Source organism: Sinocyclocheilus grahami, unplaced genomic scaffold, assembly GCF_001515645.1.
Source record: "Sinocyclocheilus grahami isolate Dianchi unplaced genomic scaffold, SAMN03320097.WGS_v1.1 scaffold654.1, whole genome shotgun sequence".
Classification (NCBI taxonomy): domain Eukaryota; kingdom Metazoa; phylum Chordata; class Actinopteri; order Cypriniformes; family Cyprinidae; genus Sinocyclocheilus; species Sinocyclocheilus grahami.
In genome coordinates, this window is record NW_015505833.1 from 199,534 (window position 1) to 221,086 (window position 21,553).

The window sequence follows — 21,553 nt, forward strand, 5'->3', positions numbered from 1 at the left end:
ACACACACACACACACATACACACAGACACACACACACACATACACACAGACACACGCGCACAGACACACACACACACAGACACACAGACATACACACAGACAAACACACACACATACACACAGACACACGCACACAGACACACACACACACACAGACACATGCACACACACAGACACACGCACACACACACACACACACAGACATACACACACACAGACATACACACAGACACACACACACACATACACACAGACACACGCGCACAGACACACACACACACAGACATACACACACACAGACATACACACAGACAAACACACACACATACACACAGATCAGATCAGGACAAAGAGCAAGATTATGTCCTGTATTACACAGAACACAGAACTCAACTTAATAAACTTTGTTTTCTGTTGTTCCTCTCCTCTTATTTTACCATCTGTCCTTCATTTGTCATCAGTCAAAAAATCTTTAAGGAATGTGAACTGAGCTCATATTTGGAATTTATTTCATAATTTAATCCTCTGTGTTTCAGATGGGATCAAATATGAATCCTCTACGATTCAAATAAGATCCTGCTGGATGAACTGAAATTCCTACTGGATTTGTGAAGTCTTATTTGATACCTGGAAATGTATTCAATATTGACTATTATTTAACAGAGCTGTAACTAGACAGTTAAAGGAAATCACAGGAGAGCTGAAGGAATTTTAAAACCCCAAAATATTTTAAAGTCTTAAAGAGGCCCACTATTATGATTGCACTACGTCCCAAAGTTTGGAGTCAGTAAGATTTTTATTTTTATTTTTTAAAATGAATACTTTCAATTAGCATGGATGCAATAAATTGATCAAAAGTGACAGTAAAGACCATGTTAATGTTATAAAATATTTCTATTTCAAATAAATGCTGTTCTTTTAAACTTTCTATTCATCTGTGAATCCTGAAAAATAAAATGCATCACAGTTTCCACAAAAATATTGTGCAGCACAACTGTTTTCAACATTGATAATAATCAGAAATGTTTCTTCAGCAGCAAATCAGCATATTATACTGATTTCTGAAGATCATGTGACACTGAAGACTGGAGTAATGATGCAATCAAGTACATTTTGCAATATATATTACAACAGACATCCCTTCTATCAAATTGAAATAATATTTCACAATTTGACCTTTTTTACTGTACTTTTGATCAGATAAATGCAAGCTTGGTGAGCAGAAGTGACTTATTTCAAATACATTGAAAAAAATCTTGCCAACCCCAAACTTTTCAACTGTAGCTAGAATGCAAAAATAACTTTTCAATACATTCCTTTATGAATCATGTGCACATTCCTTGCTCTCTTTCACTCACTCTGTCATCGACCAGCAGCTCCATGGGGTTGTTTCCCCACTCGATGAGCACCAGCTCGTTGGCCTGTCCGGGCACGGAGTAGGAGAAGGGCGTCCCGAGCCCCGGCCCGATGCCAGCCTTCATCCACAGACACAGCGTGAAGGAGAAGATCTCGTGCAGCAGCGAGTGCTTCACACGACCGTACATGTAGTTGGTTCTCATGGGGAAGCCGATCTGGAAAGCCTCCGTGGGTCTGCTGTTCTCTCTAGAGCCTGCCGAGATGATAACCAGGGTCTTACTTTTTTAGATTAGATGAATCTACCAATTCATATTACTGATTTTTGAAGTTATGACCAGTCTTGAAGAAAAAAATAAAAATAAGACTAGTCTAAGATAAGTCCTAGTGTAACTAGTCTAATCCAGACTCAAAGAAGGAGGAATGAAGACAATGCAAATTTGTCAGAATATATGATTTTTTTTTGTTGAGAGCTTGTCTTAATACTTTATGGGATCTGTAAATTGTATAAATAAATTTAAAGACAATAAGTTAATTTAATTTAGTTAATTCATCTTAAATAATTATTTTTTGTTAGTTTTTTTACTGTTGATTTTATATTAATTACACTGTATTTCTAAATTTGCTGATTTCATGTCTGCATTATTATCTGGATTATGTAACCAGATTCTAAAAAGTGTTCATAATCAGATTACAAATACTTGCGTGATTACATATTATTCACACAGTAAATTATTCATAATTAATTCATTTGCTCTTTTACTTCACGAACCCGTTTCAGGAAACCGTGGTGTATTGTCATCTATAATTGCAGTCCATATAGTTGATAACAAAGAATGGAATTTATTTTCTTTCTCTTTGTGTAATTATGTATCAAAATGGTACAAAATAATTTCATTTAAAATTATGTGATAAACGAGTTAGGTCAGAAGTAATCTAAAAGACATCCAAAACTACTCTTACGTAATCGAATAGATTAGATTACTAACTACAATGTAATTTATAATCAGTAACAGTATCTACCCAGCACTGTCTAAATTTCTACATTAAAATTTAAATGAAGACATTCTCACTAATTTTTTTTTACGAATCGCACCCTCACTGTAAAAAATGACCGTGAATTTAACGGTAAAAGACTGTAAAAATGCTACAGTAAAAGCCTGTTAAATGGTTAACGGTAAATTCCCCTGCTATATACGGTGAAAAACTGTATTGGACATTACATGTATTGGACATTAATTTTACGGTAGTATACTGTTTTTGGAAGTGAAAAAGACGGTATAATTTACAGTGAATAACCGTAAATTGACATTCCCAGAATTCCCTGCGTTACATTTCAAATTTGTTTCTTCTTAGTTTTTTCTTATCAGTTTTGTATATTAAGGTTGTATGTTACACCTAATGTTGTTAAATGAATGTGTATTGCATTATTTCAGTTTCATGTGTGTTACCGTGATGGTGTTTAGTGTTTGTGTGAATGACACTGTGCTCCTTCTATATATGTTATTATCTAAAAGCTGCTTGTGATGGGCTTTGGTTCATCGTGTGGCTTTCTCATCACCGTCTGCTTTTGCTGGTTATCAGCGTATTACAAAGCTACAAAACAGATTTCAGTACTTCAGTAGGTTGGTATATTAACATTATATCAGATAATGAAATTACGGTATTTAACTGTAAATTGAAGTTAAACCCGTAAAACCTAAAACGTTGCTACCGTATTTCTTACAGTAAAATTCCGGCACAGCTGCCGTTTCTTTACCGTAAATTTTACGCTGTAAATTGAAGTTAAACCCGTAAAACCTAAAACGTTGCTACCGTATTTCTTACAGTAAAATTCCAGCAACCACAGCTGCCGTTTCTTTACCGTAAATTTTACAGATTTTTTTTTACAGTGCTGATAAAAGGTAAAAACAGTTCATACCAACTTAGAACATGGTATCTAACTTTTTACTGTTCATAGATGGTCTACTAGCCCTAATCATCTTGACCAAGAACTATCAGGTCCATCATCCAGCTGATGAACAATCTAGAGCATCTAAGGACCAAAACTGGCCTGATTGGTCCAGCTGAAGTGGTCTTAAGCAGGGTTTTCCAGCAGAGTTCATCTAAATTCGCCCTTACCCGTGTCAGTGAGCCTATGCTGCAGTTGACTGAGAACCGCGTCCAGTTTGCTGTGAACTCCACTCTGTGCTTCTCCGTGGCCTTGTAGGTTATAAGACAACCTCTCGAAGCCATGTTCGGAGACTTTGTTGTCATGGTGACTGCTGTCTTGGTGTCCGTTGTCGTGGCTGTTGTCGTCATGGTGGCTGTCATCATGGTGATCGTCGTCGTGGTGATCACTGTGGTGGCTGTTGTCGTGAGGATCACCGTGGTCGTCATGGCCGTCGTGGTCTCTGTCATCATGATGGCTGTGGTCGTCGTGAGCGTCGCCATGGTGACCGTCATCATCCTCATGGTCAGTGTGAGCGCCGCTGGTTAGCGATGCAGAATGGTGTTGCATCTGTTGTTCCAGAGCGCTGATCTTCCTCTGCAGGAGGTTCTTCAGCGAGCTGGAGTAGCTGGTGGAGGTGTTTCTCGTCTGCCAACACAACCACAGCAGTCTGAGAAAAGGCCTGCGCACAGCTGTACTGTACGCTGCTGATCTTGGTAACGGCTCCTAACTACTTGCTGTGAAAAAAAGCACCTCATATCTTATAGTATTTGATAAATTGACAACCAGGGCTATTTTCATTACCCTGATGAAACACATTTCTACACCACATGTTTAAAAGCAAGAGAAGCAGTGTCCCGTCAGCTTCATCTCACTTTGATTGACAGTTTCAAAAACGGTCACACCTTGGTTGTTGGCATAATTTTTGAGTGTATTTGTTGTTGTTGTTTAATAAAATTAACTTCATTGAGGTAGTAACAATAAAATTATGCACTTTAGGGGGATTTCGGTTATTTTAGGTTTATTATCATCTTTGTTGCCCCTCTTAATCATTGCCCCCCTTGGCTGTTGGGGGTAATTTTTTTCACCCAGAACAGTAAAAGTGTAGCTTTTTTAATGAAATAGTATATCGCTAACATAAAGTAGTAACAATACAATGTTGTACTTCTTTTGAGATTTAGATTATTTGATTTTTATTTAGATCTTATTCAGATCGTATTTACATGTACATTCACTACAGTAAAAATCTACACTTCTGAGTTGTAATATAAAGCCAATATAAGAATATATCATGTATTTGGGCAAGACTGCTGCCATCTGGTGAAAAAAAAAGAAGAAAAATAACATGACTTCATACTTGATTCCATTCAAAACTTATTTTAAAAATAGTTTTTTAAGGGTCTTTCTCATTAATTTCCAGTGGTCCGCAAACAGCCAAGTTTATGACCTTGAAGTCCAGAACTAAGTCCATTTTTTTCAGTTTGTTCAGATTGCATATCAAAAATCCCTTGTACTGTATTATTAATAATCAATATATATTAATTATATATTATATGAATCAGGGTTGTTATAGTTAACTAAAACTAAAACCATAAAAACATTTTACTTTAAATAAAATAAATGTTAACGGAAATAAAATATATAAAACTTCCAAAAAACTTATTTTATTTTAGCTAGTTTACATTTCTCATTTTCATTTAGTTTAACTTGTACTCAAATAAATAAAACTACAAAATACTATACTATTGACTATACTATAAAAACAATATAGACATATTTAAAACAACAAAAACGAATAAAAATGGCAAAAACACATCAAATCGGATGACAGCAAAACTTGAATTAAATTGACTGGAATAATGGCAATATTGTTTTGACGATGTTTTGCAACATTAACACTGTTATTTTCCTGTTCGTTACTCTGAAGCAGCTTTGAAACCATCTGTGTTGTATTAAACGCTATAGAAATGCATGTAAATGTCTACCTGCAGGTTGTCCAGCCGTTCTTTCAGGCTCTGCAGCATCCTGCTCATCTGCTCCGGCGTGGACGAGGCTGAAGGAATCTCCCCCGTCACCTGCTTCTCGCTCAGCGCAGCTTTCCCACCATGATGCCCTCCGACCCCGTCGCCATAGTGACCCAGCTCCAGCCCGAGGTGTGCCGTGTCGGGTGCCGTGGGGTAGGCGTGATGGGCGTGATGGGCCAGGTGTGCGGGTGTGCGGCTCAAGCCCTCGCACAGGTTCAGTTTGGCGGTGAGCTCTCGGATGGTCTCCCTCTGGTCCAGGATGGTTTCCTTCTGCTGCACCAAACTCTCCCGCAGGTGCAGGATTGTCACTTTGGCCTCCTCGGACATTCCCCACCAGCCGTTGCTGTTCCCGCCGTGGTGTCCGGCTCCGGGGCCGCCCGCTGTTGGGAAGCACCCGGGATCGGCATCAGAGGGAATGGGGGTGCAGATGAAGCGAGGATGAGGGTTGTAGTCAGAACCCGGCATTCCTGTCCCAGCACACACAGAAAAACAGATGGCACAGAAGAAGAAGGAGAAAAGCCACTCACTCATCCTTAAGCTTGCTGGATGCATTTTTGTTGGATGAATGCTTAAAGGTTATCCTTCAGTTATTTGAAGTTTTAAAGCAGTCCGTCTACACTCGTATCTGTCTCGTCTTCTAAATCCTGTAAAACTGTCTTTTGCTGCTTACGGTGTCTTTCTCAGCCTCCTCCTCTCCAAGATCATCAGCCGCTCAGAGACCATGTGCATTTACATGTAATCCGTCTGCTCTTGGCTCTTCGGAGAGGCTCATCTAAAGCCTGGAGAAAGAAAGAAAGAAAGAAAGAAAGAAAGAAAGAAAGAAAGAAAGAAAGAAAACTCTTGTCATTATAAGTTTTCAGAAGACAGGAGGATCTTTTAATTTAAACTATGAACTTTTAAATTCTTAAATTGCTCTTTTGACCAACTTAATGTGAACTTTATTATATCTTTACATGTAATTGCATAATTCCTTTTGTCTTATGGTCAAAGCTACTGATGAATGTACTGACAAGCATTTATGGTAAACTAAAATATACCTTAATGTCATTTCTATTGAAACTTGTATTTTCAATATATTTGTAATTACACATTTGTAAAGATGAAGTTGCAATTTAGTGCATTTAAATTATATGAACTTTAAAAGTAATATCAAATAACACACTACAGTTAAAATGATAATCAGGTACTTTACATTTGCTTTAGTATGTTAGTCAACACATCAGAATAAGTGCACTTCTTTAAAGCACAACTAATGATTATTAAAACAATGATTTAAAATGTACTTTAAAACATTTAATTTAACATTATTAGAAAGTGCACTTTTTTTAAAGTGTATTAATGTGTGTAAAGAAACAAGTGCAGTCTTTTATTAAAAATGTTTATATATATATATATATATATACTTCTAAGATTTGAAGTACACTACAAATGCACATTTGGTACACTGAAAAAAATGTTTCATTCATCCAATTAAAAAAATTGCCTTAGGGCAAGTTATTTATTTTTCATTGGCTCAAGTTAAAAAATATAGATGTGAATCATTACCCTACATTTTTTAATTGGATGAATGAAACGTTTTTTTCAGTGTACAATTAAGTGCACTTCTTTTTCACAAGGTCTATGACCCTTATGACCTATGACATTACAACAACTTCAGTTGCAATTGATAAAATTTTAAGCTGTTTTAAGCGAGTGCAATTAATACACAAGGAATAACATATTATAAATGGCACATAAATACATTTCCACCACTGCACAGTACAGACTATACCATCATGCCATCCATCCCTACTTCTATTTTCTGCTTAAAAATAAAGACTCCTGTTTTAACCAAACAGGACACCACAGGAGATCTATTGGTAACTTTAGTTTAGGGACCAGTTCTCATTGTTAACTAGTTGCTTATTAGCATGCATATTACTAGCATATTGGCTGTTTATTAGTACTTATAAAGCACATATTAACACCTTATTCTGCATGAGCATATTTTAGATCCCTTAATCCTTAAAACCCACACCTAAACTTAACAACTACCTTACTAACTAGGAGTTTATTGAGGCAAAAGTCGTATTTAAAAGTTCATAGTGAGAATCGGTCCCCAAACTAAGATGTGACTGATCCTGATCTTCAATGAATTTTTTACTTACTGATATTTCAAAGAATCTCAGAAACCCACAGACTAATCTGAAGAACCTGTAATTTGGGATTATCAGTTCCTTGAAGCTACTGAGTTACAAGTGGAAGTGTGTACGTCAGAGTCTCTCCTAATGAGGATAAATCAAGGAAAGAGTCGTCACCGAGGGTCTGCAGAGGATTAGGGTGTGTTTGAGAGAGACGGGTCTGTACTCTATCTACTCTACCTGCTGAACTTTGCCCATTAATTGGATTAATTAAGTGCTTGGACTGATGGCTGGCAGGAAGGCAGCTGGAGTTTCATACTGTCCACAACTTAAAGAAGAGAGGGAGCGTTGAGTGCAACTGTAGAGTATTGGTATGCAGAATAGAATTTAATAAAGTAGGTTTAAAATGGAATGAAATGCAGAGAAATCCTGCTGAACTTTCTAGTACAAACATGTGCGATAAGCATTTGGGGCAATACCAGACACATTAAAATATATTTATAATCAATGTTTGAAATGATAGAAATAGACATTTGCATTTCATTTGTATGTATTTTGTTATATTTACTAAAGTTGAATTTTATGGATCATGCTGGAAGAATACATCATTTATTAAGTGATGCCAAACAACAATTTATAATCAATAGATTACAATTTTGAAGTCAGTATTTATGTGTAGTTATCTGAAAATGTGGTGGACGTTTGTGATCCTGTTTATCAAAGTTCAAATTTGTCGAGATGGCTGTTAATTGTCGTGTCATTATTGAACTTGAGAGAAAATTGTACAGTATTTTACCAAATGTTAATGTTTGTTACTATGGAAATTCTTGTGTTGGATTTTATTTCAGTAAAATCCTCTTCCTGTCAATCCAATTCAACATCCAATTTTTTGTTTAAGGGTTTTTTTGTTGTTGTTTTTTTAGATGCAAACAATATTGTGATGCTTTCTGGCAAAATTCAAATTTGTTTTGATGGCTGTTAACAGTTGCAACATTATTGAATTTGAGAAATACGTCTAATAACTTATGTGCTGAATGTCTTTGACCTGCCCTTGAGTACTCTTTCTGCCATTTCAATTCCAACTTCAATTCAACGTCGAGTTGAATTTGGCCAATTCCATTCAAACTCCTTCTTGTGAATTGAAAGAGAGCCAGAATGTTGCTCATCCCTGACTGACATTTATACAATTCTGATTCAAATAAGTCCAGGCCTCACGATCTCTCCATCAGTAACGGATAACTTAGATTACTACGTTTGTCTAGTGGTTTGTCTCGTAGCGGTTGTGTCAGTGCATCTGTCAGTGGTTCGCATCGATCGCGGAAGGATTCTGCCGTGAGACAGGCAACCTTTGATGAAACCAGAAAAAGTACACTTGACCTCAATACTAAACAATATGAAAAATAAGAGCACATACACTGTAAAACAAATTCCGTAAAATTTACCGTAAAAAATACGGTAGCAACATTTTAGGTTTTACGGTTTTAACTTAAATTTACAGTTAAATACCGTAATTTCATTAACTGATATAATGTTAATATACCAACCTACTGAAGTACTGAAATCTGTTTTGTAGCTTTGTTATACACTGATAACCACCAAATGCAGGAGGTGATGAGAAAGTCACGTGATGAAACAAAGCCCATCACAAGCAGCTTTTAGATAATAACATATATAGAAGGTGCACAGTGTCATTCACACAAACACTAAACACCATCACAGTAACACACATGAAACTGAAATAATGCAATAAACATTCATTTAACAACATTAGGTGTAACACACAACCCTAACATACAAAACTGATAAGAAAAAACTACAGAAGAAACATAGTTATTTCAACAAAAAACATCAAAGTTGAAATGTAACGCAGGTAATTCTGGGAATGTCAATTTACGGTTATTCACTGTAAATTATACCGTCTTTTTCACTTCCAAAAATAGTATACTACTGTAAAATGTATGTCCAATACATGTAATATCCAATACAGTTTTTCACCGTATATAGCAGGGGAATTTACCGTTAACCATTTAACAGGTTTTACTGTAGCATTTTTACAGTCTTTTACCGTTAAATTCACGGTCATTTTTTTACAACTTCAGCCACTCATATACAGCAAGGCTATCTCACTCATGAGTTATGAACTGCATGACCAGAACTGGATCGTGTGCTTGCGTGCACATGTGTGTGCGGGAAGGTCATGCGTGTCACAAGCTTAGAAAGCGAGACAGATGGCAGCCGCTGAGAACAGCGTGAAGCCGCTTCCCCAGTCTCTCTCAATCCGCACTTCATCTCGGTTTATCTTCCTGTCTAAATGCACACGATTAGCCTGATTGTCGGGTTTGAATGAAGGCAGAACTTTAAGTCAGACACATACAATGCAGTTTAATGCGCCTTCTGCTGAATCCATAAAAATTGTATTAGCAACCGTATCTAGTCTAGCAAAAAACCATCTGGATCTTCAAATGCCTGTTAGTTTAAAAAATGACTGCTTTAGTCATAACACAAAATGTATTTAATGTGAAATATGTCATCTTGCATTTAAATATCTCTAATGTTTTTTCTCAGATATTTGAGAGCATTTACGGTGCTACAACAGCTGTAAATACATTCAGAATCATGGCTAAAAGAAAACCTGTCAGAGAAATTTATGCAATTAACCTCGTGGAAGAGAAGTAACTTAATAACACTCTGAAAATGACACTTAATTGCATGTTATTGACATTTAAATGAAAATGCATTGCAATTTTAATTTGTATTAAATGTAATTAGACGAACTTCAGAGTGTTTTTGACCTACTTAAGTAGGATTACTTTTATTGTTGTAAATTTAAATGTATTACTGAATGATATGCTACATTCAAAATTATAATCAGCATATGCTTTATTGTGTTAGTCAACATATCAAAATAAGTGTACTTTAAAGCACAACACAAGATTATTAAAACATTCAAAATGTACTTTAAAGTAAAACATTTAATTTGACACTCTTACAAACACACTTTTTAAAAGTGTACTTAAGTGTGTTAAGAAACTTAGCCATGAAAGTGTTTCTCTTTAAGTACAATTAAGTATTTTTTTCCGGCACTTACTGTTTTTTTTTTATTTTTATATTGTATTGAATGTGTGCAAGTGCACAAGAAGAGAGATTAGAGATATAAACTTTATAATTTTTTTCTTAAAAAGACCAGAAAGATCCTGGAAGCTTCTTACACTGTTTGAGTGAGATATTAACAATACCAACAAAATCAGTATTACAGTTGTGATTAATGCAAATGTTTTAATCATTAACTCCTCAAATACAACGGCAACCAAAGCACAATTCATAAAGAAAACATCTGACGAGTTTTAAGACATGAACATCTGTTGATCAAATGAACAAACCATAGACTCTCTGAAAATAAGCAGCTAAGCAAGCCGATTTAAGTTCTCTGTTTAAGACACTGCTCATGAAATATAATCATATAGAGTATGATACAAAGAGACGCACAGAAAACCGGAGCACGTCCATCAGTGTCATTCACACTGGAGAAAGATATCAGATCATCTCCATCTCCTTACCTGTGCTACAGATCTCAACAAAACACCACAATCGACAAATCAAACACAAGCAGCGAGAGATCTATGAAGCATCTGTTAGAAGCAGAGACTTACAGTAACAGTACAGATGCTGTAGCAACATCATTAGTCCTGTGTTCAGACCTGTGGACTCCTGCAGGTTTGTCTCTGTGCTGCTAGTCCAGCTCAGTCACCAAACAGCTTGTAAGGGACTTAATCCAGAAGTCTCTTTAATACGTGCCTCCCCTCCGCTCCTCTCCTCCTCTTTTCTTCCACCTCTACCTCTTCTCTTCTGCAATTAAAGTTTCTTTTTATCCTACAAGTCTTATCTTACCAGTCTAAAGGCCTCAAGAGCTTGCAGTTAGTCATTTCATCACAGTTTCACTGTTGTGTTTAAATGACGAGAGGAAATGTTTGGGATGCGCTACAAAGACCTTTAGATTTGACAAGTGTGGTTGTTATCAAAGTAGACAACAGACAGTGTGATCCGAAAGCACTAGTGAAAATGCTTCTGTTTCGCATTTGTATAGTTTAATCTTTATATATATATATATATATATATATATTACATTATTAGCATGAGAATTTGAGTGAACAGTTTATTTTCTAATCTATTTGTCTAATAAACCTGGCATTGTATATTATGAATGTTGTTGGCTCTTTGAACATTTAGATGCACTGTAAAAAATGATTTATATAGTTAATAGCATATTTTACAAGAAAATACTATTTCACTTTTTCTACTTCAAAATTTCATGTTTAATTCAATGTATTACTTGCTGTTTCATTGTAATTATTTGTAGATCCTTCACCATTATATAACTGTATAGTTTTTATTGGTATTTGAAATTAAATTACATTTTTATATTTTCTCTTTTCATGTTAATTTTAGTTAAAGTTTAATATTTTTTTAAATATGTCTATATATATATTTATTTATTTTATTTTAGTTTATTTTGTTTTGAGTAATTTTTTTATGGTTTTAGTTTTAGTCAACTATACACTCTAAAAAATGCTGGGTTAAATATAACCCAACCGCTGGGTCAAAACAACCCAATAGCTGGGTTTGTCCCTTTTTAACCCAGCACTGGGTTGTATTTAACCCAGCATTTTTTAGAGTGTAATATGATCTGTGACAAATTGCTTTTGTTCCTCTTTGCATGCCGCTTTGGATAAAAGCATCTGCTAAATGCATAATTGTAAATGTAAAATACAAATTGAACATGAATAATTGTAATGTCTACAGCACTGAAGCAACATGAACAAAACTTGATGATACACTCCAAAAAATGCTGGGTTAAATACAACCCAGTGCTGGGTAAAATAGGGACAAACCCAGCAATTGGGCTGTTTTGACCCAGCGGTTGGGTTAAATGTTTAACCCAACCTTCTGAGTAATAACCCAGCCGCTGGATCAAAACAGCCCAATTGCTGGGTTTGTCCCTATTTAACCCAGCACTGGGTTGTATTTAACCCAGCATTTTTTAGAGTGTAGTTTTGCATGATTTGAGATGATGATCCAATCCAAAGAGTTTCTTCTGATTTGTGCAAAGAGTCACAAATTTGATACATTTGATTAGTGACCAAGCATTTCTTAGTCATCGTCAGTTTCACAACTGTTGATTTGCATGCTGCACATGCTGCATCTGCTGCTCATGAAGCTCCTCAGACTGTGGACCTGGAGTCTTTCCTCCTCTCTGGAGGACATGTTGTGCCACATGCTGTCATGGGTCTTAACAAGATAACCGGCCTAATTACAGTCTGAGCAGAATCCAGCGCAGTGGCCACCGAGACAGATGGACACTGATTGAGGTCAGAGGGAATATGCACATACACAAAGCACAGAAAGACTGGGAGAAAGGTGATCAGGACAGACTTTGGCTCACACTAGCGACTCATTAATTACCCTCCTGGTCAAACAATGTAACAGACGGTTTAGAAGATTCTTACTTGCCCCACATTTTGGAATGGTAGTGTATCAGTTTCCACAAAAAATATGAAGCAGCACAACTGATTTCAACACTGATAATAATCAGAAATATTTCTTTAGCAGCAGATCAGCATATTAGAATGATTTCTGAAGATCATGTGACACTGAAGACTGGAGTAATGGCTTACAGGAATAAATTACATTTGTAAAAATATATTACAACAGAAAATGGTTATTCTAAATTGTAATAATATTTATGCTTTTGCTGTATTCTTTATAACACATCTGAATTATTATTATTTTAAAAACACTTACAGAGAAAACAAGCATTTTTGTAACTGGACCTTTAGTTACTGAAATACATCGCCCTGGATCTGACAACTTTCCCACGTGACAACTAACCCCGTTCCATCCTATAATTCTACTGTACATTTAAATCAGTCTTTTTCAGGATGTTGAGACTGAATGAGTTTAATGGGTGTTTTGGAAAAACTTTAATCTTAGGCAGGACGCCAACTAGAGCGACAGCAGCGCAGACATCCAGGAGCTCAGTTTGCTGTCTGCTGAGTTCTGAGAAAGATGATGTCCTCACTTCCATCTGATACTAGAGGAGACAGAGAGAGAGTCATCCGGTTACTAGGCCCGGTTAACATGCACAACAGGCTTACATTGGAATACACAAATACTGACAGACGGACCAGTGGAAAAAACACACTGAGACTGTGAAACTCATAAGGGCCACATTCCCGACGAGTGATTTTAAAATCTATATTTTGTCATAAAATGAACAAATTATTGAATAAGTAAATGAATAAATTACATGTAAAAGGTGTACTTTCAAAGCTGTACCACTAAATGGCATAATATTTGTGTTGTATAGACAAGACTGAAGTCAGTATTGTTGAATAGTGCATGCTATTTAGGTTTTGGGATAAAGAGTTGGGTTACCGTGTTAATTTAACTCTTCTTACCACATTTTCCATTGGTTCCATTGGTGTAACTGGTATAAAAGTCCAGTATCAGAAATGCAGGGATTTTCTGATGTATTCAAATGAAACACATTTTTAATTTTATTGTAATAAAAATGTGGGTTACTTACCGTGTTAATTTAGCTTTGTCTCCATGTAGATGCAGAGAGTCACAACATTGAACAGAGACAACCAGTGTATTTGGAAATAATGCTTATATGCTCTTTCAACATAAGTTTGTGTGTATTTAAATGCAGTTTAACACTCTGATTAAGAGTTTACAGTTTGTGTTCAAGTAAACAGCAGCATTTACCTTTTATATGACTGCCACATGACTTTTCTTTCACATTTTTTCATTGGTTCCATTGATTTCATCGGTGCACTCAAACAGTGGCATGTAGATGAAGAGAGTCAAGCATGGAAGAAACAAACATGAAAGACCAGTATCAGAAATGCAGGGATTTAATGATGTTTTCAAATGAAACACATGTTGATTTTATTGTAATAAAAATTCAGGCTCCTGAACTTACCGTGTTAATTTACTGTTGTCTCCATGTAGATGTAGAGAGTCACAACACGGAACAGAGATGATTAGAGTGATTATTTAGAAATAATGCTTTTATGATATTTCAACCAAAGTTAATCATTTTTGGTGTATTTGTGAATTTTTAGATATATTTCAGAAACCATGTATGTCCTATAGCTGCAATCAGAATCCAAATACTTCTAATAAATGTGCATAGATATACTGCAGCTCAATGTGTCCATGATGACACTGTGCTCAATGTTAATTAAAGGCACAATATGTCATTTTCGCCCCTAGAGAGCGCGTATTCAAAACAAACAAAGAGACAAAGGTGTAGTTTGATGAGGCCGTAACTGAGTGTGGAATCATGGGAGTTGTGGTCTTCATCCCCACAGCCGACGCAATCCGACGGGACTCGGGCAGAAATCATGTTCATGGATGAGCTAATGATTTATTAATGTAGTAGAATGAAGCAGGATGAGGCTGAAAGTCGATCGTACACATTGTGCCTTTAAATGCCTTTCAACAGTCCAATTAAGCGTCTAAATCTTGTGTTTAAGTAAATAATAGCAATTCCTTTTACCTTTATTGCTGTCACATACAGAAGTCCTAAGAGGCCATGGATTATGATTATTTTTCTCGTGATCTGGACATAATGAAAGTAGTTTTTTTATAATGATGGTTTGATCTTCTGTTACTATAATAACGAACACTACTTTGACGCGCATCTGATCGACAGATAAACCATGTGCTCTTATACTGTATGTTATGGATATTTCAGCAAATTTTGCTTCGCTTAGTAATAATGTCTACAATACATAAATAAAGGCTAATCAATCACTGTTGATATTTTTTCCAGAGACAGTACACTAAACATTGTGTTTGTGTAATTCACGTTTAAAGGTCAAAGCAACCGCAAACACAGCCTTCAGAAGGATGCAGAACTGTTCTAGAATCTTTTAGAGCTGCTTGGATTCGACTCACCTTATTTTCCTTTTATTTGAAATAAAAGTAGCCTACATATGATTTGTGATTTTTATTAGTCATGTAGGATATGCAGTGACTGATACCATGTGCGATAAAAGCTTGGGATGCTGTTTGAAAAGAGAGAGAGACTCTTATACTGTATGTTATGGATATTTCAGCAAATTTTGCTTTGCTTAGTAATAATGTCTACAATACATAAATAAAGGCTAATCAATCACTGTTGATATTTTTTCCAGAGACAGTACACTAAACATTGTGTTTGTGTAATTCACGTTTAAAGGTCAAAGCAACCGCAAACACAGCCTTCAGAAGGATGCAGAACTGTTCTAGAATCTTTTAGAGCTGCTTGGATTCGACTCACCTTATTTTCCTTTTATTTGAAATAAAAGTAGCCTACATATGATTTGTGATTTTTATTAGTTATGTAGGATATGCAGTGACTGATACCATGTGCGATAAAAGCTTGGGATGCTGTTTGAAAAAAGAGAGAGAGAGAGAGAGAGAGAGTGAGAGAGAGAGAGAGAGAGAGAGAGAGTGTGAGAGTGTGTGTGTGTGTGTGTGTGTGAGAGAGAGAGTGTGTGTGAGAGTTTTGCCCAATTTATTTTAAATTAAAAAAACAGCAGCTAAATATAATTAATGTAATAAAATAAAAACATAATAAATATATTAAAAAAGAAAGAAAGAAAGAAAAAAAAAATTTCTCCAGCACTTGAAGTTTATTTCTATTGTCAGAGTGTTTTGATGTCATCTGACTACTTTAACAATTTTTTCTTTCTTTCTTTTTTCTTTTGCATCACAGCATATAAAACATTGACGTTTCTGTTATGCCAGCTTACTACTTTTCAAGCTAATCACACAAAAAAATATTAAGGCTGAAGTTTTGGATCCAAACTCAAGAAGGCAGCAGAGTTCACTCTGAACTTCAAGACTCAATTTTTCTTATTTTAAAATACTTTTAAATTACTCAGTTACTTTAAAATACTTTCAATACTCATTTTAAATACTATGTATGATGATAACAGCTCAATACAAAGTACAAGCAAATAAATAAATAAATAAAAATATAACCGCACACAGCGATCATCATTGTCAAAGCACTAAGATACAAATTATATTGTCTACTCATTTTTAATTAGTAAGCAGTATATTCAGTTAATATTGTTATTTTCAGACAAATATGTATTCAATTCAATAACATTAATATATATTTCTTATCCTGTGGTTAGTCGCCCTCTAGTGGACAAGTATTACAGCCTTTTTTCTGTCACTCACATTGACATAAATGACTTATCATTTAGAAACTGCAGAAACCCCCAGCATCATAAATTCATTGACATTTTGTGTTTTTAAATAATTTTTCATGTATACCAAGTTTTGTGAGGTTTGTATATTGTGTTTTCAAGAAATAGACCAATTAGTCATAGTGAGCCAAACCCCAAAATACATCAGCCCATATCAGCTAAACAATTCAATTCAACTCGAGTCAAAATGGTGCAAATCAAATGTCCTGCAAACCAGAGGATGAGTTTGAAAAATAGGTTTCTTAAAGTGGTATAAGCCGTTTTGTACAAAAATTCTCACTAAATGTAGTACAGCCTCATGTATCTTGTGCATAGAGAACATAGTAAATTCCACAAAAATGAGTTGTGAATAATTTGTAACATGTTTTTGACGTATGTCCCCTATGAAGTTCATGACCTATAGTCTATGTGGATTGTAGGTAAAGCACAATTTACACAATAAATAGGTCCAATAGTCAGAATGGGCAATGTCAGGCCATTTAATTGGCTTATAACTTTGATAAACCAAAATTCTTTAGAAAACTTTCAATCATGAGGGTTTTGGGATGATGCATGCCAAGTGTCATGTGAATCGAACCAAGAGGGGAAAAAAAGCTTTTTTCCGAAAATCCAAAACGCTGAAAAATTGGTAAACAATATTGAATGTACAATTCTTGTAGGGCTTGAAACAAGGATTTAGAGATACATTTTGATTCTAGTCCTCAAGAGAAAAATCATTATTGACAAAACAGTACAAGTACAATAGAAGTTCTTGCTGCTAAAAGAGGCACAACCAGATTTTAAGTTTAAAGGGCAATTAGTTTTCACATGGCTGATGGGTCGGGTTGCCTTTGTTTTATGTTGTATTTCGTTTAGATCTACACAACAACAGAACAGATCAGGGCAAACACTTTTTCACAGCATTATATACTGCATTGCACTATATATCCCCGTTGAAGAACTTTACAACAAACATGTATTTTCATTAGTGTATTTGTGCATCTATAGCTGGATATGTTTTATAATCAATAGAAAACACTTGATGTTAATATTTACTTTAAATAAATGCTTTACAAGAAAAAGTCAAGCTGAACAGTTTGGTTAAGATAAGCATGTGTTCAGATGGCTGTGTACATTGTTTTGAAAGCAATTACATTACTTTGGAGAAAAGTGTCGGATCGATTGAGAAAAACTGTAAATGCAAAATGAAGCTTCTTTACAATATTTTTCCCTCTTAAAAATAAAGGTTCCAATTCACAGTGATGACACAGAAGAACCTTTTTTTTTTTTGGTTATAATTAATTTAAAAACCAACAAAAATACTGTCCAGTCAAAAGGAACGTGAGAAAAGGGTCTAACAGCATTTGTTTGCACATGCCACTTCTGAGATTGTATTCATGGAATTAAAAGTGAAGTGTTGGTGTATGAATGAGATATGAGATGTGATGTGTGTGTGTTGTGTGTGTGAGAGAGAGAGTGTGTGTGTGTGTGTGTGTGTGTGTGTGTGTGTGTGTGTGTGTGTGTGTGTGTGTGTGTTAGGGCTGCGCTGTCCCGTTACCTCATTGACATTCAGTCCCAGTGAGAGACACAGACAGAGAGTAAGGAGACATTGTCCGGGACAGAGACAGAGACAGAGACCGAGCGGCTCGAGCTCTACATCGCGACGGCAAATGGACATTTGTAGCGGAATGAAGAGTTCAGTTTGATGAGTTTGAGGAGCAGCGAGCAGTGAGTGTGTTCTGACCTGGATTCAGTGAGGGCTTTGGGAGACACAGGGCGAGGGGTGAGGGGTGGACGAGGATTTACTGGGTCAAACAAACCGACTACCCCCACCACTGAAGAAGGGAAGGTCAGAAGGAAAAGAAGAAAAACCACAGACAAAGCGCTGAGGAAACCATGAACACTGAGAAGGTAGGAGAAAACCTCCACATAACACAAACTACTGGAGTTCATTTACTTCATAATACAATCAAACTAACAACCTGCTACAGCGAGTGCAACAAGTGCCATTTGAAAGAAATATGACAATGCGGTTACTATGATGGACGTGATTGGCATTGCAAATCCACCGGCTGATAAAGTTGCATTGCTTACTAAACTTTGTTTTGCTGATTGTGAATTATTGCATTGAGAAGCAGCAGAAATGAAGAGAACATCTATTGAAATGTCCTGTTCATATCATCTTATCACGTGTTTTCCAGCCTTTCACTGTTACATCAGCAGAATCATAACGCCACCTTTACCTCATATTTCATCTCTGTATCATTGCAATAACATCACTTTAATCACCAGCTCTAACAGGGAACAGGTGTCAGCTGGGAACAAATTAGAGGCACAAATTTGTATACAGTCAATTTATAGAAATATATTTATTTATTTGATTATGAACGTGGCAACAAAATATGCAGTGACACAATTATATCTATATCTCTTTCATGCCGTAAGTAGGAATACATTCTGTGTCTGTGTGGAGTTAGTCCTAAAGATTAATATTCCTAAATCTTATCATGTGGTTTTGCTTTGAGGTCATCTACTTTTAATTGCCCTGTTGAAAAAAACAGCATATGCTGGTTAGGTATGTTTTGATGCTGGTTTAAGCTGGTCCTTTGCCAGCACATGACCAGCATAAACCAGCAAAGGACCAGCTTAAACCAGCATCCCAGCGTCAAAACATACCTAACCAGCATATGCTGGTTTTTCAACAGGGTGGACTCTCAAAAGCGGCAGACGTGTAACTTTTAGCAGATGCACTCACTTAAAATGTACAGTCTTCTCTTCCATGAAATAGACATATATTCAGATGACTCATGTTGCACTCAGAGCTGCTGACACATTTTTGTCCAACCGGTTGCACTCTAGAATAGGAATGTCCCGCCCCCCAATACCACTTGTTTCTATTAGACGTATCAAATCATGGTTAATGGCTGTGATGTGAACTAAAGGCTGACTATTTGCAAAAAGGGATGCGCCCTTGTCCCTGGGGCAGAACCCTTAAAGGGACAACTTTGTGCATTATTTACCCCTGACAGGTGCATGGTAGTACATATTACTACTCTAAGGTACTGCTAATATGCGGAATTTAGGGCTAAATGTGACCCTGGGGCACCAAACCAGTCTTAAGTCGCTGGGGTATATTTGTAGCAATAGCCAAAAATACATTGTTTGGGTCAAAATGATAGATTTTTCTTTTATGCCAAAAATCATTAGGATATTAAGTAAAGATCATGTTCCATGAAGATATTTTGTAAATGCCCTACCGTAAATATATCAAAACTTAATGTTTGATTAGTAATATGCATTGCTAAGAACTTCATTTGGACAATTTTAAAGGCGGTTTTCTCAATATTTAGATTTTTTTGCACCCTCGGATTCCAGATTTTCAAATAGTTGTATCTCGACCAAATATTGTCCGATCCTAACAAACCATACATCAATGCTTATTTATTCAGCTTTCAGATGATGTATAAATCTCAATTTTAAAAAATTGACCCTTAAGGTTTTGTGCTCCAGGGTCACAAATAAGCTTCAGTGTTGTCACTTTAAAGGGGTCATATGATGCGATTTAAATTCTTTTTAGCAACATCATATGACCCCTTTAAGGGCACTTCTATTCTAGCTAACAGAGAACGTTCTCAGAACCTTATCTCATGTTTTGGCAAGGTTCTCCCCAAGATATGAACAAATGTTCTCGCAGTAACTTTAATGGAACATTTGTTTAAAGTCATCTGGTCTTTAATAATGTTCTCAAAACTTTAGCACAAAAACATTAGTCCTTATGTAGCTCCGCCCCTTTTCGTAGAGTCTTTAATGACACTCTAAGCATAATTAAATGTCATGAATTGAGGGTGAATCACAATAGTTGGTGAACTATTAGTCAGTCATCTGCTCTCAGTGTGAATCAAGGGAAAAGAAGGCGTGAAATGAAGTGTTGTGTGATGAGAATGTTATTTTTCGGGGGGTCTCACTCATTCTCTTCATTTAGGTCAAATTCTTCCTCCTAATCTTCCTCTAATAACACACATGAGAGCGCTGACCTGCTGTAAACACTGGCCTTCAGAGCTGAAGCTTTATGTGATGGGTAATCCTGACTGGAATCTCTGATTCACGATCTTTCCAGAAGGGAAACTGTGTGAGCGCAGTGTTTGTTCAGCGGCTTGACTCTTGCGCTTGCGCTTGGGAAGAACTGCTCTCCTCCAGGGCACTGTGACATGTCAGAATCAATTTCATGAACTTAAGACATTCAATAACAGTGTATTAGGATGGCTTTGGCCAGACTCAGACTATGTAATCTCTCGAGGGTCACTAACAAGGCTGGTCCTTATTTTGAAATTCATAAAGTGTATGTGAAACGTTTTGTCAAATAACTAAATTGGTATTATTCGAGTAGAAATTTTATGATTGAATCAACCTGACTACATATTGATTGCAAGACATTTTTGTGGCATGTTCAATTATATCAGATATTAGATATGCTAGCAGAATGAATTAGATTAATAAATAATGTTTTAATGTGTGCCATGAATGCTTGAAGTGAAGTGATATAATAAAAGTCATATATATATAGTACATCCTTTACCACTCATGTCAAATGTATTAATTATATACTACTGCATACATTTCATTGCAAAACGTTACTACATCTTTGCCCAGCTCTTTATATAAAGTTGGATATATAATTATCTCCAATTTTATCTACACACGTAAAGCAACATATATAGCAAATCTCAACTGCTTTATTGCTTGTATCATCACAAAATGTAAACTATATTATTGTCCAGCTCTAATCTGATGAATCCAACTACAACGAAAGCAGAAATTAAGATATTTTAAACATTAAAGGGTTAGTTCACCCAAAAATGAAAATTAGCTTGTGTTTTACT

The 21,553-nt window shown here is 35.9% G+C and overlaps 2 protein-coding genes across 2 annotated transcripts in view; one reads left to right on the top strand and one right to left on the bottom strand.

Annotated features, from left to right (window-relative positions):
- The window catches only part of LOC107558638 (neuronal pentraxin-1-like), a 15,371-nt gene extending 4,188 nt beyond the window's left edge, over window positions 1-11,183 (bottom strand). Inside the window, exons 1-4 of the mRNA XM_016242297.1 lie at window positions 11,079-11,183; window positions 5,270-6,087; window positions 3,476-3,932; window positions 1,360-1,610 (exon numbers count right to left, since the gene is read on the bottom strand). Of these exons, the coding sequence (XP_016097783.1) occupies window positions 1,360-1,610; window positions 3,476-3,932; window positions 5,270-5,860 (1,299 nt within the window). The 5' untranslated portion in view covers window positions 5,861-6,087; window positions 11,079-11,183. The remainder of the gene's footprint in view (window positions 1-1,359; window positions 1,611-3,475; window positions 3,933-5,269; window positions 6,088-11,078) is intronic.
- Window positions 11,184-18,257: 7,074 nt separating this feature from the next.
- LOC107558622 (brain-specific angiogenesis inhibitor 1-associated protein 2-like) overlaps window positions 18,258-21,553 on the top strand; it is a 38,147-nt gene continuing 34,851 nt past the window's right edge. The window contains exon 1 of the mRNA XM_016242283.1: window positions 18,258-18,584. The gene's annotated coding sequence lies outside the window, so the exon portion shown is untranslated. The remainder of the gene's footprint in view (window positions 18,585-21,553) is intronic.